We start from the raw sequence: 24,930 nt of genomic DNA on the forward strand, positions 1-24,930 counted from the left end.
TGGACCTAGCACCTTACACACATGGCCAACTAAATTTCATACCTTGCCTTGTTTTTGCAATAATTTTGAGCGACAATGTCTGCCATTGATCCCCTTTGAAAAAAGGGGTGTCAAATAGTCCCGAGGGTCCTCCACCTTTCTAGCATGTGCAGCAAAGGGGGGTAGGTAGAGAAAGGAATTGCATCGGCGTCGATTTAAGGGGGAAAGAAAATTATCTAGCCTTTCATGGTATCCATCTTCTACCAAGCTAATCGAGGAGAGATGTGTCGTGAACTGTGTTGTGATCTCCCTCTCAGCTTCTTCTGTGATAAGAAACTAGTTGGGAGCCCGTGCTTTGCACGTCTTTGGAGGCTTTCAAAATCAAATTCTACGCAAACCTCCTCCTCCCCTTACCACGTGGAAACTTTGTGAAACTCTTCCTTAAGATAATAAAGAGATAATATAGAGAAGAGAAGAGATACACAAAGTTGAAGTTGTGTTTTCTAACTTTTCTCTTATTTGAACCTTAGGCGGCCGAACTTTACAAGATTCGTATTTTTTACTTCGAAGTTCGGTGGACCGCAGGCGGCGGCAAGGCTGGCCCACAAGAACACGTGGTCCGCGGGTGTGTCGTGGTACTGTCGCTACTGTGACGTGTACAAACTGCCAGCTGGTGGTCTACGTGGAATTAGGTTCTGACAGCGGCCACAAAAGGCGCCATGACGACAAACGTACCTGTAGTCGTTCAGCCGTCGAGCATTTCCTCGAATCGAGCTATGGCGACCTACTCGATTCTAACCCCCTTAGGTGGTGATCGAGCTCGCTTCCTGTACTTCTCCTAACAAGACGAATCGGTGTCGTTCTTTGCTGACTGAAAGCTCACTTTTCGGCTTTTTCTTCCTGTTCTACTTCCCCCCGTGCGCAGCAGCAAGAGTAGAACAGCTGTTCCCGAGAACATCTTGAAGGCAGCTCCCTCCTCGATGGCCCGCGATGGTTTGCAGCACCAGTTCCAGCTTTAATGGCGCCAAAAGCAGCAAGGGACCGCACCACGAGCTCGTCCGTGAAAAGGCATAGTAAGGTAGGAGGAGTTTGGAGGGGCCTCTTGGCCACCATCGCTGTGCAATAACAGAAAACCACTGCACATCATTCGAACTTGAAATTCCCCTGAGAATCAGTGGCATTTTTCTATGCTATTGATGTTATGATCGAACCAACAGGCGCAGCAACCAACAAACCGGAGATCTAGCTTCTCTTTGCCATAGCCGAGCGGTTCGCACCCCGTGAACTTGAGCAACACGCCGTTGCACCTACATTTCACCGCAGCTGAGCTGAGTTTCTTCTAGGTCTTGCAGTCATCTGCACACCTGCAGTGCTTCTGGAGCACGTTAAGGCAGTCTGCGCAGAAGCTCGCACGCGCGCGCGCGCAGAGAGAGAGAGAGAGAGAGCGCTTTCACCCGCCCCCTTATTGAGAGAGAGAGAGAGCTTTCACCTGCCCCCTTTCTCCAAGCTGTCTCTAAGAACCTTTGTAGGTCTGCTGACATCGCCATGCTCTCGACGAGGAGACTTCACAGAGAGTGATCTTCTGCTCGCTTGCTCTTGTCAAGCCGTTTCTGAGAAGTGTTGATTTGCTGCTGCGCCAGGTTTAAGACTTCATCTTCTTCCTCTTAATCTGTGGGTTAAGCAACCTGGATTAAGACTTCAATCAAGGTTAAGGGTGTTGCAGAGAGTTGTTTTCTTCTGAGTTGCCCCACCTTCTTTTTCTTCTTTATCTTCGCCTTCTGTATAAGATCGGCCATTGCACACCTGTACATGCTGTGGTGGTAGCAGTGCAAAACTGTACGGCAACATGGGGTTGCGAAGGGGAGGCAGCAACCTGTCAGCTGCGCGTTTGACCAGGAATACCAGCAAGTATCGCCTTCCCGTGCTGAGCTTGCTCTTCATATCAGTTTTGACACCGCTGGTTTTTTTAGCAACGCAGGGTGGAATCTTCAGGTCCACCTCCGGTATTGTACCCCCCCTCGCCCCTTTCCCCCCCTTCTTTCTTCCCTACCTTGATGCTTTCCGCCTGTAACACAACTGGTCCCCAATTTTCCTAAAGCTGCATCAATGGATGTGTTTCAAATCTTCCGGCTAACAAATTGCTACCGTTGCTGATTACTGCTTTTGATGATTGCACCAGGGCGGAGAGACTTCATAGAAGGAACAGAAAATGCTGTATGTTCTCTTGACTGCATTCTTGTCTCAAAACTTTGAATTTAGACTAGAAGCTGCTTCTAAAACTCAAGCTCTGCACAGGTCCAGCAACACATGGAGCTCAGTGCTTTTGAGCAGATAGAGAGAATGTTCCCCAAGGAGGTAGAACTGTGATTACACTGAAAGCTCTACCACCTTGCAGCACAACGGCTGGGTGGTGGTGTCTTCTTGTGTTCAGAAGAGATGCTAACTCCTATATCTTTATTATGAAGCAGGTAATCAATGCCATCATGTCCAACATTGACGATTCGGGACCTCTGAGCCTAAACACAGCTCGTAGGAAAGACTTGTCATCTTCTTGGGTTGTTGATAAGCCTGTGGCTTCAGTTTTGACTTCAGTGCAGGTATACTTGCCCTCAGTATGCTCTAAGCTTCCCCAAAGTCTTTCTATTCTGTCCGCTGTTCATCCTTGTCCTTTGTGTCTACTGCAAGAAGATGGACAATTTAGCCAGAGGCAACGCAGTAGCACGCTCCCAAACAAGAGTTAGTAACAGTCTTGAGAAAAGCATGGGAATGCTGGTTGATGAGGGAGAAGCTTTGGAAGCTATAGAGTCAAAAGTGCAGCACAAAAGTACAGATGCACCAGCAGGTTGCTTTGAATGGTGTGCCTTTTTTTCTTCCTAATACAGGCATCAAGTGAGCACACTTTAATATGGAAAGGCTTGCATTTCCATTTGCAGGAGTAGCAAAAGTTAATTCAGAACATACACCTGGTGACAAATTATCCCCTGCACAAAATGCAAGGCGTGTAAGTTGCCAATGTTTTCTTACTTTTAATCTTTGGTTCAAGATGCATGCTTTTAGAGTTATGTCAAGGGGGCATATTCAAGGATGGTTGCATACATCTCTCTGCTCCTCGTGATTGGACTGTGTCTTCCTCTGCCTTGAGTGGTTTCAATGCTTGATTGAGTCCTGCATTGAGTTTCAACACATGGACAACAGCTTTTGACTACACCTTTACTCTCAATAATTCCTGGAATTATATTCTTTTATGCAGAAGATGAGAATGGAGAGGAAGGTGAAGAGGCTGAGAGAGCTTACTCAACAGAATGATTTAGCAGCTGCAAAATTAGAGGAGGTAGTCATGGAAAGAACAAAAAGCATTGGTGGTGGTAATGTTTTGAACAAATACAGCATTTGGAGGCGGGACAATGATGAAAACTCTGATTATTTAGTGAGACTAATGCGGGATCAGCTAATCATGACGAGGGTGTATGCTAGTTTAGCTCAATCAAACAATCAACCTCATTTATTACATGATTTAAGATTGCGCATCAGGGAGAGTCAGCGGACACTTGGAGAAGCCAATATGGATTCAGATCTCCCTCGTAGGTTGGCTCTCTTTTCTTCTCCTATGCATTCACTTTCAAATGCTTTTGGAATGTAACACACAAATTGTTTCAAAAGAAGCTGGGTCTACATAGTACAAGGTGCGTGTAAAGCTTTACTGTTTATGTGATTGGTTTGATATAAAAACACATCAGTGTTAAAAAAAAACATCAGGTTTGGAGAGAGAGAGATTAACGTCTACAAAAGACCCAAAGGGTCTATGATGAGACCAAAAGGTGATACAACACTGCCATGGAAAGAGAAGAACTGGAAGAAAAAACAACTGCTGCCAATGCCTGGGGTATAAGTGCATGGCACTATGTGACAGGGAGCCTTGCAACAATCAGCTGATCCTTGGCCAGTATAGTTCTGATGGCTGAAAGGATATCTGGCCTCTGTGATGGGAGCCTACCATTATGTCGGAGAGCATCTTGGATATATATGGCGGGTGGAGGATCGTGATGCTCAGGGCTGGGGACGTCTCGCCCACAGAATATATCAAGCCCTCTCATTAGCAACCCCCCGGATACATGGGATTGGAGACATTTGCAAGAACCTGACAACTTGGATTTGGTAAAACTAAAGCTTGTTTTGATTACAACTTGTTTTTATTTTTGGCACTTAAAGTAGCTTTTCAATATCTGCGAGTAGGAGATAGAGAAATGGACGAGCATGCCATCCAGCGATGCCTAGTGTATCATGAGATTTGGGGAATATTACATTTCTTCTGCGGAGGGCGATTTTAGAGTCAACAAGTATGAGGATCGAAGATATGTAGTATCTGTTAGCAGTCATCTCCTGTCTGTACTATAGGGAGTGAGGGCCTCTGTTGTGGGTGTGCCCGCCCGGTTAGGAGCTTTCTCCATTTTTTCTCATTGTCCATATTTTTCCCTATTTTTTCTGGTTGTGGGGGACTGTTTTTTGCTGGCCGACTTCATCTGCAGATGGCTGACCTGATCTAGGTGCTGGCCGACTGGGATTTAACCAGTCGTGGAGATCTTGTGCTGCTGTCGGCCTTATTTGCTGTGGCCGACCAGCAGCCCAGGGTGGTATGTATACCACCCTTTACATACCACCCTTGCCCCCCACACCATGTTGTACCAGGTCACGTGTATATAATAGAGTTTATACAGCTTAGTTAAGTGATTTGTGGCAGTTTTATCATGGCCACCTGAATGTGGATACGTTGCGGCGGGCGTTCTGAGACCAGATGGTGGATGGCTTGCCAAATGTTGGTAGCAAGCAGGGACATTCCAGTTCTTGTGTTCGTCAGTCATAGGAGCTTTTACAAGTAAATTATCCATTGATGTCTCGTATCATTTGGGACAAAGAGTCTACTTCCGTTAAGGAAGCTCTTTTCTAGGAGGCTTGGAGAAAAGCCATGTAAGTGGAACTTGAAGCCATAGAGAAGAATAATACTTGGGAGTTAGTTTCGAGGCCGTCAAAACAGTCAGTCATTGGTGTCAAGTGGGTCTACAAGACCAAGTATACGTCTGATGGGTCGGTAGACAAGCACAACTCCAGACTTGTGGCTAAGGGCTATGCTCAGCGGCGTGGCATCGACTATGAGGACACTTTTACACCGACAGCTAGGATGACTACGACCTAGATAGTTCTCGGGTCACCTTGATTATTCTCAATGTGGATCTTATTCTCACTGGCGGTCCGGTGGAGCACATAATTGGGACGAAGACTGCCTTGTCAAAGGAGTTTGAGATGGCGGATTTAGGCTTACTCCATTTCTTTTTGGGATTGGAGATTTGGCAGATCCAGAGGGAGTTCTTTGTTTCTCAGCCGCAACGGTATGTTCATGTGTTGTTGGAGGCCTTTGGGATGGAGAACTACAAGCCTATTCATCTCTGATGGACCCGAATACCAAACTTACAGTACATGATCCTTGTGTGCAAGTTGATACCTCCTTGTATCGAAAGCTTGTTGGTTCATTGATTTATTGTTGAACACCAGATTGGGCTTTAGTTTTCGAGTGGGATTGTTGAGCTCATTTATGTAGACACCCTTGAAGACTCATTGGGACTCAGGATTGCGGATCTTGCGGTATCTGCAGGGTACGAAGGATCTTGGACTCTTCTATGACACTGGAGGGGGAATGAAGGACTGAGTCAGTCTTCGAGGTTGGAGTGACTCTGATTGGGGAGGAGATCCAGACACGCGGAGATCTACATTAGGCTATAGATTTACCCTTGGCTTAGGAGCTATTTCTTGGAGTAGCAAGAGGCAGCCAACTGTTGCCTTATCTTCTACTGAGGTAGCAAGAGGCAGCCAACTGTTGCCTTATCTTCGAGGTTGGAGTGACTCTGATTGGGGAGGAGATCCAGACACGCGGAGATCTACATTAGGCTATAGATTTACCCTTGGCTTAGGAGCTATTTCTTGGAGTAGCAAGAGGCAGCCAACTGTTGCCTTATCTTCTACTGAGGTAGAGTACCGGGCTGCTTGTGGTGTTGCTTGCGAGGTGGTGTGGGTGCGGAGGTTACTTGGCGAGATTGGGTTTCCAGAGAAGGAACCCACGGTCATCCAATGCGATAACCAGAGTTTTATAGCTATTGCTCGGAACTTGGTCTTTCATGCCCAGACCAAGCACATGTTAGCAGTCATCTCTTGTATGTACCATAGGGAGTGAGGGCCTCTGTTGTGGGTGTGCCCGTCTAGATGGGTGTTTTCTCCATTTTTTCTCATTGTCTATTTTTCCTTGTTTTTTTTGGTTGTGGAGGTGTTTTTTTTTCTGCTGTTGGCTGTAGTAGTGCTGGTCGACCAGGTGTGCCCCATTTTTGTCCTGGCTGGCTTTTGTCTTTGTTGGCCGATCGGACCTTTTTCCAGTCGTGGGCAATGTTGCTACTATCGGCTTGTTTTAGGCTGGCCGACCAGCAGCCCAGGGTGGTATTTACCCCCACACCATTCTTGTACCGGATCTAGTGTATATAGCATAGTTTATACAGCTTCTCTTTTTTTTTTTTTTTTGTGAAATGGTGTTTTATATTATATGTAAAATGTACATCAGCCACATGGCTCACACAGAACCTATGGCCCCAAACAAAACCCCCACAAAAGATCCTCTAAAGGATCATGACCATGCAAACCTGTACACTAATAAGAAAGCCTCCTAGCCAAATAAGCATCCCAGATAAAAGCATCAAAGATGAGCCAGCCGAGCGGCCGTAGACCATAACGAAATAACATCTGCATCCAGTAGCTGAGTTGAGAGAAGAGAAGAAAACTGCCAAAGCAGCAAACCGCGGATACGTAGAATGTGCCCATGTATTCCAGACAAGGAATAAAAAATGAACCCATTCCGTGTAGTCCAAATATGCCAAAGTCCTGTCCATCTAAGGAAATGGAATATCACAAGGTGGCTGTCTGAAGTAATGACTTGAGGACAAATCCCAAATATCCACTGATGAGCCGAAACAGTAGACCTCTCTATTGCCTCCCAAATGCGAGAGACAAAAGACCAAATCTGACGGGCCACTGGACAACTCATGAACAGATGCATAACTGTTTCAGTGCATGTCGTGCAGAAGAAGCAAGAGGCCAGTGTAATTTTACGACGGCTCAGCTGATCCCGTGTAGGTAACCCTCCCACCAACATCCTCCAAATGAAAACCTTACCTTGGTAAGGGAGTTTAGACTGCCAACCACGCATAAGAGTTTTCTGCCACCATGATTTAGACTTGTGCAATCCCCACACCTTATTGGCCTTGGCTGAGACCCAATCTTTCTCTGATACAAGCTTATGATAGACCTGGTTAGCTGAGAGTGATATCAAGTCACCAGATTTACATAGTGCCCAATCAAGCCATGGCTGATCTGCAGATGGCCGAGGCAATGGAGTAAAAGGCTCAACTGCATGCATGATGTCAACCCATAGTGGCTGAAATGTCCGAGGAACCCTAAAGTGCTGCCGAATACGACGAAACGAATATGGCCTGTCAACGACCAGGTATCACAGCATCTCGGATTCTAACCAAGCCTAGCCTGACCATGCGGTTGAGTCGTATGCGTGAAGCATCTCTGTCTGGCCAAACAATGACACGCGACTCCACAAATGTTTCGAACTGCAAAGAGTTCAAAAGTAGTCTTTCATGACCAGGATCCCACCGAGCCAACAGTAGAACTTCATGCCAAGAAAGGAGAATATGCGATAAAATGTGTGATGAGCGAATACGGACAGGATGAGCCGCATTCACAATATCCCACCATGAAGCCTGCACACGTGTCCGCCCATGTGACAATCCCTCCAACTCAATCAAGTCACGAGCCATGAATACCCAAGGCTGCTCTTGCAAACACATATCCTGAAAAAGCGCCCACCTACGCGCCGCCATATGCAAGCGGACATCCAGTAAAGCAGCCCCACCCATTCTTTTGGGCGTCGTAATGTGATTCCAAGCTATCCATGTTTGACCCATAATATTTCCTTGCCTCTTCCACAGCATAAACTGAATGGGAGCACCCAAACGGATGAGGCAAAAAATAGGAAATCATGCTAAGCATAATAACCTGAGCTACCTTAACCCTCACATGCATAGGCCACCCTTGAGCTTTCCAATACACAAATTTATCTGAGATCCGAGCAGAAATCCAAGCAAGAAGCGCTTGGGGGTCCACATCCACACCCACCAGATATCCAAGATGACGAACAATGTCTCCTGTATGCACCACACGGCCTTGCCACCCTAATGCCTCAAGATCAAATTCCGTGCATACAATGAGGGCTGATTTTGATGAATTTATTTTCAGCCCAGAAGCCAATGCAAAATTATTCCAAGCTTCCATTGCTCGATCTATATTGGCCTTTTCGGCCCTGAGAAACATAAAAGTGTCATCCGCAAGGGCTTGAGCAACCAATTGCTTGCCATGAGGGAGATGCAAACCAACCACTTCACCATGCGATGCCATAGCATCTAGGCGAGATAACATAGGATGAGTGGCAATGGCAAAGAAAAGAGGGCTAAGAGGACAGCCCTGCTGGAGAGAACGGGTGAGAGAAATACCATCCGAAAGTCCTCCATTGAGCATAATCCGCGTGATAGAGCCAGTGCCAAGTAAATGCACCAAATTAGCCATTTTGGGACCAAAGCCCATGGCTGTCATTAACTGAGAAAGGAAAGACCAGCTGACATGATCAAAAGCTTTTTCAAGATCCAGCTGCACCATCACAATCTCTTGCTTCTTTGCCTTGGCATAATCCACTCCAATTTGAACATTAAGAATATTATACAAAATATTCCTGCCATGCACAAATCCATATTGATATGGATGAACAAGAGTAGGAAGCACCTTCTGCAAAGCGATTGGCAAAAATCTTTGTAAAGATTTTATACATAATACCCATAAGTGAGATCGGGCGGCGCCATTGAGCCAAAGAAGTAGGCGAAGGGACTTTGGGCAACAAACGAAGTATGCCCAACTTCCAATCGGCAGGCATATATCCCTCATCCCAAACCCTTTGACAAATAAGCGTCAAAGGCTCTGCAAGCTGATCAGCATATTTTCGGAAAAACTCATTTGTCAAACCATCCCAACCAGGGCTCTTTCCCATGGGAAGTTTGGAGAGAACAGCTTCCACTTCCCCTTGAGTATCAGGAGCATCAAGCTGAACCGCCACATCAGGGTCAACTTGATATCGTACTTCAGCAAACAATGACTCCCTTGCAGCCAGGACAGCCGGTGAGACATCCTCTCGAGGGGCAAGCAAATCTTCATAAAACGTGATGCAATGCTGAATAACCTCAGAAGGTTGAGTAACAAGGTTGCCTTTGGCATCCATCAGCCTAACAATATTCTCACGCATATGTTTTTGATGCAACTTATCATAGAAGCGATGAGATTGACAGTTAGCATCCCGCAAAGCATCAAGACGTGCAAGTAGTTTAAAGCGAACATATTGTGCTTCCTGCACCCTAGATAGCTCCTTTTTCAGCCATTCTATGGCATCCGCAACTTCAGCATCCATAGAGTCAGTAAACATGAACGCCTGCAAGCCCTTTAAAAGCGACTCAAGGAGGGCCACATGCTGTTTTTGTAAAGAGGCATTAGCAAGACCATAATGCCGTGCTAATTTCTGAGTGTTGGTAAGGAACACTGGCCAAGCATGATAATCAGCCATGGACACTCTTGTGGAGAAATGTCGTATCAACTGACGCATATAAACATCAAAAACTTCATGCTCCAAAAAAGTGTGATTTAAGCGCAAAGGCAAGCGTCCCAACAAGCCTTTATATGCATCCACAGGATGATAGACCATTTCAAGCACAAGCGGCCACTGATCTGACAAAACCTGTTGCTGATCAACCATCATAGTAAGAACCTCTGGCAAAAAGAGATCTTGATGTAAAATATACATCCTATCCAATCTAGCATAAGTGCCCCGAAACTGTTGTGAGGCATAAGTGTAACCCCTTTCATCTGAATGCAACCAAGACCACATGTCTTGTTTTAGCGACCTTGCTGCAAAAGCTTACCACGCCTTTCTCTCCGGGCCATCCATTACAGAATGAGGCGACGTGGCTTGCTCCCTGGAGACACACATATTAAAGTCCCCCATCACAAAGCCAGGATGAGAGATTGAAAGAGCACACAAGTCATTCCACAGCAAACGGCGTGCACGAGCATTATTTGGAGCATACACCCCTAACAACCATAAAGGCGTATCATCCCAAACAATCGGTATCACTAGAAATCTTCCATGAACATCTTGAATCACAAGAGAAGGCTGAAACTGCGAACGAACAGCAAACATAACACCTGACTGCGAAGCAGGATGTCCGCTGTAGAAAACATGAAACCCCTTATATACATAGGCTTCGCCAGCCAACTTATGCTGCTTATGTTCAACTGCACACAAAACATCCCAATCATGACAAAAAGTTGTACGCCAAAGCCTGAACTGCTTTTGGCGCGAAGAAATACCCTTTACATTCCATTGTACAATTTTCATAAGCCTTCCCAGAAAAAGAATCAACAAGGCCGTGTACTAGGCCCAGGACAATCTGCCAAATCACGAACCTTTTGAAGCATTGCATTTTTAGACATGGTATTTGTGATCTCAGACTGCCCTTGGAGTTCCCGAGCACGTGTCAAAGGGTAATGACCATCCCATGGCGAGATGACCTCACCCTTCGAACCAAACACAAGAGGCAATTGTTGTTGTGCTTCTTTTGTTAGGCGACTTCTAATAGGATAGCGTTGTACTCTATCCACCCCAAGAGGCCCTGTACCCTGAGAAAGTTGGCCTCCCGGCCTCTCAAAGGGCACCTGAACCCAAAGGGCGACGAGCATATGTATGTAAGGGCCCCTGATGAGTACGCAAAGGCCCCCGCCAAACAGCATGTGAGAAATCCCCCCGCGGGGCAACAAATCGTGTCTTTTTACCACGTACTTCCACCCATGGCTGCTCAACCTCATTCTGAACATCCACATGTACATCCATGTGTTGTGAAGGAGCATCATGCTCATCCTCCACGGGCAACTGCCCATCAAGGATATCCTTTGTAGCAGCAACTTGTTCTTTCTTAGGACATTCGGAGACAAAGTGGCCTATCTCACCACATTTGAAACAGTGGCCAGCAAATGTATCCCACCTCAATTCATACATTAAAGGTTGCAGCCCAGCCATATTGACATGCAAATGTGTCGGCCTAGGTCTCCCAGTATTCCACAACATGCATAGACGATTTCGGTTTCTAGATGTCATTCGAGGCACCACCAAGACATCACCGATACCTCGCATGAGACTTGGTAAAACACGCCAAAACATTGGTGGGAATTGTTTCACTTCAACCCAAACTGGGCAAGCCTGGCGCAACATATCTTGGTACTCTGCCATAGGCTTCCACGGAACCACATGAACCAACTGCCCATCCAAAAAAAGTGGCACCTGCTCTCCAAGACTGCCCTACGGGCTTCCGAAGTGCGAAAAAGTATTTCATAAAAGCCTCTCGGACCATCGTAAATCTCCTCAAGTGCCTCAGGCGACACCAAGCGGCCCAGCCATGCTCTAAGACGAGGCAACAATGGAATACGCCCAGTAAAGAAAAAGATAGCAGCACGATCATGAAAATCTGCTAGCTGTTGTAGCAACAAAGGAGTCTCCATGCATACATCAGCCACACCACTATTATCTACTGCAGCCATTTGCACGCTATTTGCCTTCACATATTCTTGCAAAAGCTCACCAGTGATCTGCAGCAAACGTGCAAACTCCGGAGAAGGTGCCTGAGAACTTTCCTCTGCATTCTCTCCAACATTCACCGGAGTATAGCTTGCATCAACATCAAGCCTTTGACGATTTTGTTGCTCTGAGGCATCTGAAGCATAACCCACATCCTTCTCGATCATCTCCTCAATAAGATCCATGTTAAGGCTATTGGCAGCCATGTCGCCAACAGCAGCAGCCGGGTCATCCAAATCCATGTACAAAAGCAAAGAAAACTCGTTCTCTCAAACCCAAATTCAGCACCTGCTGCAGTGCTGGCTGGAAACTCTTCTATACCTGCAGTACCTGCTGAAACCCTACTGTACCTACAGTACTGGCTGGAAACTCTTCTGTACCACCTGCTGAAACCCTACTGTACCTGCAAGTCACCTGCTAGAAACCCTACTGTACCTACAGTACCGGCAGCTGGAAACTCTTCTGTACCTGCAGTACTTGCGGAAACTATTGTACCTGGAAGAACCCCTACTGAACTGCAGCACCTGCTGGAAACCCTACTGAACCTGCAGTACTTGCTAGAAACCCTAGTGTACCTGCTGTATTTACAGTAATACCTCTTGTTGCAAGCAGCTCCACTGATAACGAAAGGCGGTGTGTTGTCTTCTCTGCAAGGATGTCGATCACACTTCTGCGTAACAGCGAGAATATCCTTTGCAGCCGCACCCAGATTTTGTTCAGGCGCATTTCAGCCTCTAGCGTCATTGTTTTTGACCGATCCACAGGTCCACCCGCAAAGGCACATTTCAGCCTCTAGTGCCATGGTTTTATACAGCTTCTCTCTCTCTCTCTCTCTCTCTCTCTCACAGCTGTTTGTCTCATTTCCGCTGTGCTTTCTGACATGGTATTAGAGTCCCAGGTGGCTTGAAGCTTGGAGACAGTGAAAGCTTGAGGGTTTGTTGTTTTTTGGTGCTGATTGGAGAGTTTTTGGGCTGTTCGGGAGGTGGAGAGCTGGACAGCCACCTTGCATTGTGTTTGTAGCCTCCTCTTTATTTTTTTTCTCACCAACCTTCCCTTCACAAGACCTTGTGAACCCTTGAGATGGCAGATTTGCTCGAGATGACTGAGAAACGTTTGAAGATCCCCACCCTCCCGACATTCTCGGTGGACCGACAGTTGGACGGGATCAACTACGTGTGAGGGCAAAAGGACGAAAAGATCGGACGTATGAGAGATCATAGCAAATCAATATAGCATGGAAGAGATGAGTGAGTGTATGTATACTAATGAATGAAATCCAGTACTTTGACATGAGGTTTGCTACAGAGGGCCGCTGTCCCTACGATGTGTAGCAGAGAGGAATGCTGTCTCTATGATGTGTAGCAGAGAGCTGCTGTCCCAAATCTGAGATGTAGATGTAAAACGCTGAAGTATTGTAAACGTAGGCTGCTGTAGAGGTGTAGTACTGCTCGAGAGTATGAGAAGCACAAGTGCTGTAGATCCAGAGCTGTGGGCCGACGATGGCTGTAGGTAGAAAGAAAGAAAGAAAGAAAGATTTTATTAACGTCTTCCAAAAGACCGAACTCGGCCTATGAGACAAATCGGTGTACCGGCCTATGAGACAAATCGGTGTACCTGTGTGGGGTATCCTCTGTCATCCCAACAAAATGAAAAAGTGCTGAACTAAAAAGCTGAATTTGGGTGTGCAATAAGTACAATGAGTGGTGGAGGGGATGGAGCTCTACTACTAGGAGAATGCAAAGCTATATGCATGGAGTATACAATCATGATATGCAACCTAGCCAGCTCCATCCTGTACCATACTGGGGGTATAAAATGGTATACATCAATGAAGGGGGTGTCCACAGCTCCCTGAAGAACATGCTTGGGTGTGCTCTGAAGTGAGCCAGTCGCTCTGCAACCTCTCTGTGAAACTGAGCTCTGAGCTCTGATCTGTCATCTCTCTCTGGTATAGGCGTGGTGTCCGAAAGCCAGGTGTCCTTTGTCTCCTGCGGGCTCTGAGTGTCTCTGCTCTCTGGAGAGTAATTCCCTGCCGTGTAGGGGTTGGGAGTGGGATGGATCTCTGAAAAAATGTAGTAATCTGTGTCTGTCGTCCCCCCTTTGGAGCTATCTGAGCCTGTAATGATGTCTCTCTGTGGCGTTGTATGTCTAGAATGAATCTCCCCAGTATGCGCTGGTCTGCTGCCTCAAAGATCTGGCGTAGGGAATGTGGCTCTCTGAATAAAATGGGATCTCTCTCTCTAATGGCTGTATATGCTCTGCATCTGCATACATAATGCTCCTCACTCTCATGTCAGAATACGCAGCGGAGATGATGACCAGATCTAGGAACACAAGAGCAAAAAATGCATGCAGAAAAACATCATAAGAGAGAGATAGATGTAGGCGTGTAACTCTGCTTTGATATACACTAGAAGATCCCGAATATGATACACGAGTGGTATGGGGGTGGGGTCTATTTATATGCCCCCACATGTGCAGTCGGCCTGTTGAAAAAGGCTCCACGACTGCATATGCAGTCGGCCAGCAGCATGCAGCCAGTTGGCCAGCTCTGAGGGTCCACGACTGCATCAGATACAGTTGGCCAGCTCTAATACACACATATGATGTAGTCGGCCAGCAAATGGATCCTCTTGCCAACTCAGGGCTGCCTCCCAAGCCACAGAAAAATGGGAAAAATACGGGGAGTGAGGAGAAATGATAAAACACTTGATAAGGGCGGGCACACCCACAACAAAGGCCCTGGTGTATAAATCTAGACAGGAGATGACTTCTAACACCCCCTCTCAGCTCCTGGCTGTGAAACCAACCACAGGGAGCTGGGGTGCCGCCTGAGCAAATCCTGAGATAGCGACTTTGTGAAGAGGTCCACCGTACCGTCCTCCGTCGCAGCAAGATGTCATCAGCAACGATCTGTTCACGAACAAAGTGCCTCTGGATGACCATGGGTTCCTTTAGTGGAAGCCCAAACCTGCCATGCAACCTCTGCATCTTCACAACCTCACAAACAGCATCACAAACAGCCCGGTACTCTGCCTTTGTTCTCGACAAGGCAAAAGATGACTGTCTCCAACTGCTCCATAAAACTGCTCCTGGGCCTGAAGTAGATCCCCTCGTGTCCGGATCTCCTCCCCAAACTGAGTCACTCCAACCGTGGAGTCGGACTCCATCCAACAATCCCCCTCCTGTGTACAAGAGTCCATGATCCTTCGCATGCCGCCGGAACCACAGGAAACGCAATCCTGCCTCCCAAAGAGTCATCCGCAACCATGAGCTCAAGTGCCTCATCAGGAAGCTCCCGTCCAATGTGGTGTCCATCAACCAGACTAATGAACCATACAGCTTCTGAGTCAAAAAGGCATCACACTGCTCACAAGGATCAACACCTGTTTACGGTGCACAAACAAGTCCTGGAAACCTGATGCAACCTGTCAACCACCCCCTCTGAATCCGGAACCACAAAGCCTGGAGAAACCACCTCCTTCTGCAAGTAAGCACCTGCCACCTGCCTGGCTTTCCGAAAGGTCCCCGTGGAAAGAACATCCTTAACTACTGGGAGTTCTATGTCCCGAACGCTACGAGACATCAGAGCATAAGTGACCTGTTCAGCTTCCTCTGACTGATGAACACAAGAACTACCAACATCAGTACTGGAAAGTTCCTGCCAACTGCTGCCATCTACTGGCAAGCTATCCACCATCTGGTCTCGGAAAGCTCGCACCTGCAACATATCCACACTTGAGTAGCCATTACCAGACTGCCACTCATCACAACCCTGAGGACCTGGGAGAGAGAGTGCTGAAAGCTTGTAAACTCCATTCTCCACTCCACCTTCCCAAACCGCTTGGCCTGTTGCTTTGTCACGGAGAGCAACAAAATGCTCATCAAACTCCACCCGTATGCCAGTCTTGCAAACCTGATGCACTGACAACAGATGAAAACCAAGTGCCGGAACATACAACACCTCGGAGGAATGCTTCCCCCCTCTGCCATCGGGAACTATCTCCATCTTGCCCTCACTGTGAACTGGGATAGTGGACGTATCCCCAGTAAGAATATGACCAGAAAGCCTGCAGAGATCTTATAAACCGGAACGGGAAGGAGTCATGTGCCTGGAAGCACCACTATCGAGAATCCACTCTCGAGTATCCGTTGCGGAGAGTCCTCCAATCTCCCCCCTACCTGAAGAAAATGAAACATCGATGTCCACCACCTCGAGGTGCACAAAAGCCGGAGTCTTCATGATTGCTACTGAGGAATCTTCACCCTTCTCGGCCTTCTGCTTGGGACATTGCCTCCAGTAGTGGCCTTTCTTGCCACAATCATTACAGGTCCTCTCTGCCTTTAGTTTCTCGCGGTCAGCGTCGGACTTCTTCTCAGAAGACTTCTCCGATGAAGCCTTCCCTTTGCCCGAGTTACGGCCTTTCGACCGTTGGCCAGTTAAGGCCTCCGAACCTCCACCCTGAGGAGGGTTCGTGAATCGTTCCTCCTGGTCTAGGACCATGGGCACAAGCTCCTCCCACGTGATGGTGCTGAGCCTGTCCCCACTGGTAATCAACGACGAGTAAAATGCTGAGTACGAAGAGGGCAAGTGTGACAGCAACGTTATGGCCATGTCCTCCGACGATATCTCCTTCCCTGCCTGAAGAACTTCTTGCTGAAGAGCCTGCAGCTTGTTAATATGCTCCCGCATCGTCGACGACTTTGCAGGGTTCATAACCCGCATCTGTACTTCCAAGGAAATCCTCTTCATGGGCGATACCCTGTTGTAAAGAGAGGCCAAATGCTGCCATATACCTCTGGCCAGCGTCATATGCTTTACATGATTGATTACCTGCGGTGTGCAGTTGAGAAAGATAAATGAACGAACCCTGGCGTTGACACGATCCCACATCTGTGTCTGAGCCTCCTGGTCCTTTCGGATCGACGGTAACTCCCCTTCCTCAACTTCCAGCCGTGGAACACCAACAACGACGAAATCAGCGAGGTCGTAAGACTCCAGAACAGATTCAATCATAACCTTCCATATGCCGTAGTTGCTCCCGTCCAACTGACGGTCCACCGGGAACGTGGGGAGTGTCGGGATCTTCACATGTCTCTCGGCCATCTCATACAGATCTGCCATTGCGGGGATGTACTCTGAAAAGGGTGGGTGGGTGGGAACAAAGAAGAACTAAAACCTGCAAGTGGCTGTCTAGCAAATCAGCCCGCCTTCCTCTTGCTTCTCCTCTTCCCGAACAGTCCAAAACAGTCCACCAATCAGCCACAAAACAGTCCCCCTCTTGCTCACACAAATCCCAAGACCTATCTAGAGCCTAGGCTCTGATACCATGTCAGAATACGCAGCGGAGATGATGACCAGATCTGGGAACACAAGAGCAAAAAACGCATGCAGAAAAACAGCACAAGAGAGAGATAGATGAAGGCGTGTAACTCTGCTTTGATATACACTAGAAGATCCCGAATATGATACACTGTGTGGTATGGGGGTGGGGGCCTATTTATATGCCCCCACATGTGCAGTCGGCCTGCTGAAAAAGGCTCCACGATTGCATATGCAGTCGGCCAGCAGCATGCAGCCAGTCGGCCAGCTCTGAGGGTCCACGACTGCATCAGATACAGTCGGCCAGCTCTAATACACACATCTGATGTAGTCGGCCAGCAAATGGATCCTCCTGCCAACTCAGGGCTGCCTCCCAAGCCACAGAAAAATGGGAAAAATACGGGGAGTGAGGAAAAATGATAAAACACCTGATAAGGGCGGGCACACCCACAACAAAGGCCCTGGTGTATAAATCTAGACAGGAGATGACTTCTAACATCTCCACCTCCTCTCTGCACAATCTGTATACCCTCTCCTCTCGGGGGATCCGTGCTGCTCTGCCAGTCTCAATCTCCAATCGGTGTGATGAAACTCTAAGCTGACCAATAGCCACTCGAGAGCCGTGTGGTAAAAAGCCCTCCATGTATCTAGCCCTCTCTATAAATCCATCATCAGTGATACTCACGAAGTGATCTCTGTAGTATAGCATCTTCGGTGGAAGAGGCTGTGTAGGCGATATCCATGTCTCTCGTGTATAGAGCTGCCATAGATTCTGTCTCAATACTTTGTTCCTCTCACTATGAGAGAGATGGATATGTGGTGCATCCCTGTCATACTGGAATGGTGGTAGATGATCCATGTCTAGGCCATGCTGTGAGAACCAATGTGTGACCTGTGCATACCATGATCCTCTGTCTCCTGCCTCAGCCAGCTGTCTAGATGCCTCAAAAGCTCTGTATGACAATCTGTCCTGTGGCATCTCTCTGAATCTGTCTAGTAGGCATATAGTCCGAAATATGGCCTCTACCATCATAGGAGCCGCAGCAAACTCTGCTTGGATAATGTCATGAGGTAGTGACGGTTTGCTGCACATGCTCTGCTGGGCATGCGAACGGAATTGGAGTGCGTACTCTCTTGTGCATGCCAAGATCCGTAATTGCTTGAGTACTCAACAGTTAGAGAGGTTGGTGTTTTGTCGATCCAACCTCCGTCTTTTGCGCACACTCAAGACAGCCACTGGTGTGGAGGAGGTAAAATTACTTGCCAACTCAAAATGTTTATTATTAAACTTCATATGTGTAACCTCATGAGCATTGAATCTCGAGTCCTAATGAATGCTCATGAGCATTGAGCATTGAGTATTGACTCTTGATATGTGTTGTTCCTATAGTGCCAGTGGTCAGAGAGCCTGACTATGACTTGGATGGCAACATGTCGACGGATGGAGATGTTTCTTCAGAGTCATCATCTGGTTTAGATGAGTATCTAGTTGCTATTATAGTTTATAGTTACGAGTTTTTTTTTTTTTTTTGGTGACTAGTCTAGACTTTGCTTTGTTTGTCAGGCCTAGCCTTTTAGTTTGAGGGGTTCAGGTGCCTAGCCTCTAGGAATCAGAATTGAGATCATATTCTCTGTAGTATCATGTATGACATATGTCTATAGTCTTATGATTTATCCATGATCCATCTCACTTTCATTTATGTTTGTTGTTTAATTGTTTTATTTGATATTTGCATTTGCCATCGTCACTTGTGACTTGTAAGTTGTAAGTTGTGCAAAATTGAAATTAAAGGTTATATAGTATTAGTAAGTGCTTTAATGTTCATTGATGAATCTTCAAACTTCATATTTCAAAAGTTTATAAGTAAACTATAAATTTTGTATACATATATATCAGGGGCAACGTTCACTACGTTTGGAATCTTTTCGGCACGTTTTCCAAACGTACTAAACGTATCGTTCACTACGTTTGGAACCACCTTGATGTAGAGGTGCATGAGGTATTTATTAGGCTTCCAGCTGGATGCACGGGCACCATTTTAAGTCAGGAGATGGATTCTGTAAGAGTCTGCCTTGTGGACAGCTATGGAAGGCCTGTCCAAGGGCCACCAAGGTCTTAAGGCTAGCCCTTAAGCACATGGGACAGCCTTATGACAGCCCTGAAGCCCTGTTGGCGAGCTAATAATCTGTTGGCCAGCATGAGATGCTCACTTGTGGAAAGCGCTTCATGAAATGCAGTTTGTCTTAGTCGTGAGCAGGCTGACAGCCTATGAGCGAACTGACTTGCATATTCTGGGCACAGCATAGTTGTCACGGTACGAAAATACGATACGGTACGGTACGATACCGTACGGGAATATTCGGTACGATATGAAATTTTGGGATACGGTACGATAAAATACGGTTTTTATTTTTTACACTTACAAGCTATGGAGCTTCAAGCTTGAATGTGAGGGAAGGTTGGGAGGGGAGGAGTCTACAGTGCTTGAGAAACCCGGTTGGATCTCCCGATTGTCTCCAAAAAAGAACCTGGATGGGTAATGCAATACCAAAGGTCTCCCAGTGTAGCGTTTATGACTAAGGGACCGTCCTTGCACAAATACGAGGAGTGCATCTAGGGTGATAAGTTTAGGGACTCCTCTCTAGATCAAAATGGCCATGTCCAAATGTTCTCCCTTGTGCATAACTTGAGAATCTAATTGTCTAGCCTACCTATACCAGGGATCCCCAAGTGATGTAGCAAGATTCTCTCATCCTACCAATCAAGTGTACACTACCAGTCTACCTCGCCAGATTTTTTAGGTCTCTCCACAACCCCATATGGAATACTGAGTGGACACGAAAGTTGCGAAGTATTGCGAGCATTTGGGATCTTCGTAAAGCAGGGTTTCTATTTTTTTTAAGCATTTGGAAATTTTTTTCAAGGGAAAAAAAATTTGGGGGGGGGGGGGGGAAAAAAAAAAAAACCTAACTCATACCGTACGATATCGTACGAATTCGTACGGTATCGTACCGTACGACTCGTACGTACGAATAGGTTCGTACGCGTACGAGAAACAACTATGGGGCACAGTATAGAAGCAATGGGCAGCCTAGAGCATAAATCATCTCATTATCTCTGCAAGTGCTGAAGTCCAAGGGCTAAAGCAAGCCAAGAAGGGGCCAAGCAAGGTGGAAAGTGTAGATCAAGGGACTATCTTCAGGCTGAATGCTATCTCAGTCAAGCAAGGTGGAAAGTGCAGATGAAGGGACTATCTTCAGGCTGAATGCTATCTCATTATCTCTGCCAAGTGCTGAAGTCCAAGGGCTAGAGCAAGCCAAGAAGGGGCCAAGCAAGGTGGAAAGCGTAGATCAAGGGAAGGTATCCAAGTCAATTCAGTCTTGGTTATTTACAGCCAGTAGTCTGTCAGTCTACTCATTCAATAAAGCAAATACACCATATGTGGTGGGGGCTCTTTAGAGGGTATTTGGGACCCAATCTTGTGCGTTTCTCTCTCCTCTCTGCACTCTTATCTTCTCTACGTTGTGCTATTCATCGTCAAGAATAAAGGGACGATAGTATTTAAAACTTTTTTGTAAGCTTCCGCATGTGTATAGTGGTATCTGAGCTTTTCCTTCGGTGAAGAAATTCAGCCAAGAACAAAAGGAATTTTTTTTTTTCACTTGTCTGGTTGGTTTTTAGATGCCGGTAGCACTCCCCATTTTGGTGTGACTCGTGTCCCTCAGGACAGCCTCTAGAAGCGACTGGAAATGTATCTTGCACACATAGTGGATGATTTATTTGCGTTCAGGGAAAAACTTGACCACTCCTATGGCGAACTCTGATGATGAGAGAGAATACTAGATCTAGGAAGAGACTGCCACTTCTACAGTGACGGCATCAGGGAGTAGTGTTCTCAGTGGAGACCAGATACAAGCGATGTTCCAAAATTTTATGCTTCTTATGAAGCAATAGGGAGATCAATTGCTTGGGCAAAAAGCCACGATCTAGGCCCTGGAGAAGCGACTACCTCTTCCAAATTCTTCGTCACCCCTCGCTAGTTCTCACCTAGATCCCTTCTGAGATACCACGACTATTTCCATTGTGGAGTTAACAGAGTAGGCATGTGCTTTATATGAATTACAAGTACGGGAGCTTGAGCTTTGGACACAGGCAGCAACTCGTGTTGTTGTATAGGAGAAACAAAGACGACAGTGGAACAAAAGCGTATCCTTGCAGCTCTTGATGCTAGAGTGGTACTGGCGACTTTCTTGACTCATCTTTACGAGATGGTGAATTTTAGTAAGTATAATGATAAACTTGGTCCCATAGCTTTGTATTCTTGGATTCATCAGTTTGAAGCTTATTTTGTTGCGGGTAGAAAGTTGGATGTGGAGAAAGTTGTGTTAGCTTGTTGCTACATTGAGGGTGAAGCTATATCTTAGTGGACTCATTGGGACCAAGCCAATTCCTAGTTTGGGGTTGTCGCTTATGAATGGGACCAATTTGTCACCAATCTTACGAAGCGGTTTGTACCACCTCATTATCTTGAGCGGCTTGAGGGTGACTTTAGGAAATTGCGCTAGAACGTGTAATCCTCCAATTTGCCAACAAAGTCATTCATCTGGCTTTATAGTTGAACAAATTAGAGAAGGAAAAGAGAGAAAAATTCCTATATGGTTTAGGCATGTAGATCCAATGGGATGTGTGTATAGTTTCCATATCGCTTGAGTAAGGCTATGAAATTGGAGTTGGACCGCTAACTCCAAGAATTGTTGCAATCAGAGGTTTATATGTTCAGTGTGTCTCCTTTTTAAGGATGAATGGAGCCAAGATGTTTTTGAAGCTTGACCTAAAAAGTGGGTACCATCATGTACGGATTCGTCCAAGGGAACATCCAAAAGACGGCCTTCCGCACTAAATGGGCCCACTACGAGTTTGTGGTTATGCCATTCGGTTTGATGAATGCCCCAACGACAGTTAACCACATGATGATGCGTGTGTTCAGGGACTTGATCAGAAAGTGAGAAGAAGGCTATCTCATGGGGGGTTGGGGGGGGGATGGGTGGGGACAACCACACAGGTGGTCTGTAATGCCAAATGGGTCACCGCCTCTATCTATGAGGAAAGGACCAGGCTTCCAAAGTCTCAGAAAGGCTTCGCGCCGCTTCTGCATGCGGTCAGAACCTCCGTGTAACTTCCCCCACCACTGACCGCGGAGAGTGTGAATGATATCAAGACATATGCTCTTGATGGTCTTAGCCGGCAGAGTGTGGGTACCCTCGATGGCCTCGCAGTATCTAGCACGCCAAATGTGCCAGGCTATGATGCTATTGCAAATCTCCCATCTCTAGCATGAGCTTGGCCGCCGCCAGTCACCCGAGGGAGGGGCTGTGATGACTGGTACTGCTGCTGCAATACGATGGTGAGAGACCTGAAGGGCTAGTCCTTTCCCATCGTCCTCATAAGTCTTGATCGCTCCAGCCTCTATGGCCCAAACTACAGTGCCCCAAGTGATGATCCAGGTCGATGCCCTGTTCATAGTGAAGATGCGGAGAATCCGTTGCCAAATTTGTTGAGCCTTCGGGCAATCCCAACGGCAAAGTCGCCGAAGCTCTTGATGGTGGCCGCAGTGTGGACAAGCCGCTTACTGACCTCCAATTGCTAGCCAAGTACCGACCGCCAAACTCCTGTGTGCCAACAGCCAAAGAAATAGAGTGATCTTTCTAGGCTGTCCCAAAGCCTCTTTCAAAAATCCGAAAGGAAGTGCTGTGATAGGCCCTGTGAGACTGCCAATGTGCTGTTGCTGTTGGTGTGCCATCTATCTCAGGCATCTGGATCCTACGGCCTAGCCGTGTTGTATATGCAAAGAAGGGGGCATCCATAGTCTCCTCCCGATCTGCAGGATCATGCCAAGTCCACTCTCTTGGGTCCCACTACAGGCGTGTGAGAGGTCGGCACTTCCAAATCCATAGCTACCATAGTCTCTCCTTGGGGCCACCTTGGCCGGTGCTAGATCTATGTGCCATTCCCGTGCCCGAAAACCGATCACCCTCACCCTCTGCAAGGTGCAGCCTTTGAAATCTCCAAGGGAAGCTCTGATCTCTTTAGTCTGCCTTGGGATGCAATAGAAAAAGTGAGTAGACTACTGTCCTCATCTGCTCCATGGACCACCACAAGGATATCGTGTCTGGTGAACACTCCTAACCACATTGGGGGGGTCGGGTCTGGAATAGACATCAGCCACTCCTGAGGGATAGCTGAGTCAATGTCGATGCTGAGCCTATCTCGACCTCAGATCCCAGTCAGGCCTCAGTCTTGCTTCTCCAGGGGTAATTGCTTGTGTGCAATCCAATCTCCAAGAGACCTGGCTAGTCCCATACTCAAGGCTCCCCAAGATACATGCAGTCGGGTCCCTAACATGTGGCCACTAGGTAAACGGATCAAGGGGTTCCAGACCAAAGGTTGCCGGAGCTGCTCCTCTGAGGCAACCGGAACTATCTGTCTGAGGGCTGGCTTGAGATGATCCCAAGCCCAAAGTAAACTGGCTATAAATCTATCCTCAAAAGGTGGGTTGAAACCACGGGCTCACATCTCTGCGGCCACGGGCTTGCATCCCTGTGAAAATCCATTGGGTACTCTGCGGCCACGGGCTCGCAAGGCTCGGAGTGCGGGCTGAAATCCGGGCCAATAAGAATCCTTCTAGGGCTCACCATCGGGAAGGAGCCCTCTGACAATCAACTTGCCCAGTAGGGCACGGCTCTGAATACCAAGATCGATGAGGCTAGCCCAACAAACCCCCTCCCTCTCCCCCCCCCCCCCCCCCCCCCTCTGCTACATTGCTGAATGATCACTCGCCATGCCACCTTGGCCCTGGTTGGCCTCCCATCACTTCCGATCCATAACAAGTTTTGGATGAATCGCTGTACCTGGCCAATGCATGCTCGAGAAAAGGCCCAGCGCGAAGTGATGTACCACATGGTGGCTAGAAGTACCTGATCGCCACCACCACTCTACCTGCTAGGGATGAGCCTCGCTGAGCTCAAGTTGTGGAGGAGTCAGCTTTAGTCACCTTGATTGATCTCGAGTCCGAGACTCCCCCTCTAGTGGTTGAGTAGGCTTTTCCTTCTTGTTCCCACTCTCCTCAGTGGATTTTTGACAATGGTGCTACACTGCCCATGACTTATGGCAAGGATTGGTTTGAAGAATTGTAGCAACGTTGCGAGAGAGTTGCCATTGGAGATAATTCTACTGTCCCCATTCTTGGCGAAGGGACAATGCCCCTCATTCCGAATGGCAATGGAGGGAAGTACACCTTGAGAGTGCTATATATGCAAGATTTAGGATTTCATCTCCTTTTTGTACACGAGATTTGCAAATTGGGCACTAAGGTGGAATTCATGGAGAACTCAGTGATCATTCAAGACCCTCTCACTACAAGATCCTTTGGCAAGGTATCTCGAACCATGGCCCCTACAAACTCAGGACTCTTTACTCTCACACAGGTACCCGTATAGGCGATCTTCGGCATGCTAGATTTGGGCATCTTCATTTGGAGGCCTTGCGGAAGGCTTTTCGGGAGCAACTGGTGGATGGATTGCTAGATGGGGCACACGTGAGGACCCTTGTCACTCGTCTCAAAGGGAAACATCGGGAGGCCTTTCCAAAGAAGGCTACACAGTGAGCTACGACACCTTTGGAGTTGGTTCATGTGGATTTGTGCGGCCCAATGTACACTTTGTCTCTTGGTTCTGCCAATTATGTTTTTCTTTTGGTTGATGATTTTAGCTGGTATACTTGGGCCTATTTTCTAAAATCCAAAGATGAAACTTTCAACAGATTCCAAACATGGAGAACCTTGGTAGAGAAACAGTC

General features: G+C 47.2%; 1 protein-coding gene across 1 annotated transcript in view; it reads left to right on the forward strand.

The window, feature by feature from the left end:
- The first annotated feature begins 715 nt into the window (after nucleotides 1-715).
- Nucleotides 716-24,930, forward strand: part of LOC147606746 (polygalacturonate 4-alpha-galacturonosyltransferase-like) — a 37,614-nt gene continuing 13,399 nt past the window's right edge. The window contains exons 1-7 of the mRNA XM_086792285.1: nucleotides 716-1,982; nucleotides 2,159-2,193; nucleotides 2,275-2,334; nucleotides 2,448-2,576; nucleotides 2,668-2,821; nucleotides 2,913-2,980; nucleotides 3,230-3,564. Coding sequence (XP_086648411.1) covers nucleotides 1,826-1,982; nucleotides 2,159-2,193; nucleotides 2,275-2,334; nucleotides 2,448-2,576; nucleotides 2,668-2,821; nucleotides 2,913-2,980; nucleotides 3,230-3,564 — 938 coding nt within the window. The 5' untranslated portion in view covers nucleotides 716-1,825. The remainder of the gene's footprint in view (nucleotides 1,983-2,158; nucleotides 2,194-2,274; nucleotides 2,335-2,447; nucleotides 2,577-2,667; nucleotides 2,822-2,912; nucleotides 2,981-3,229; nucleotides 3,565-24,930) is intronic.

The sequence above is a fragment of the Cibotium barometz genome, chromosome 57, assembly GCF_041138505.1.
Source record: "Cibotium barometz isolate CiBa-2024 chromosome 57, ASM4113850v1, whole genome shotgun sequence".
NCBI lineage: Eukaryota > Viridiplantae > Streptophyta > Polypodiopsida > Cyatheales > Cibotiaceae > Cibotium > Cibotium barometz.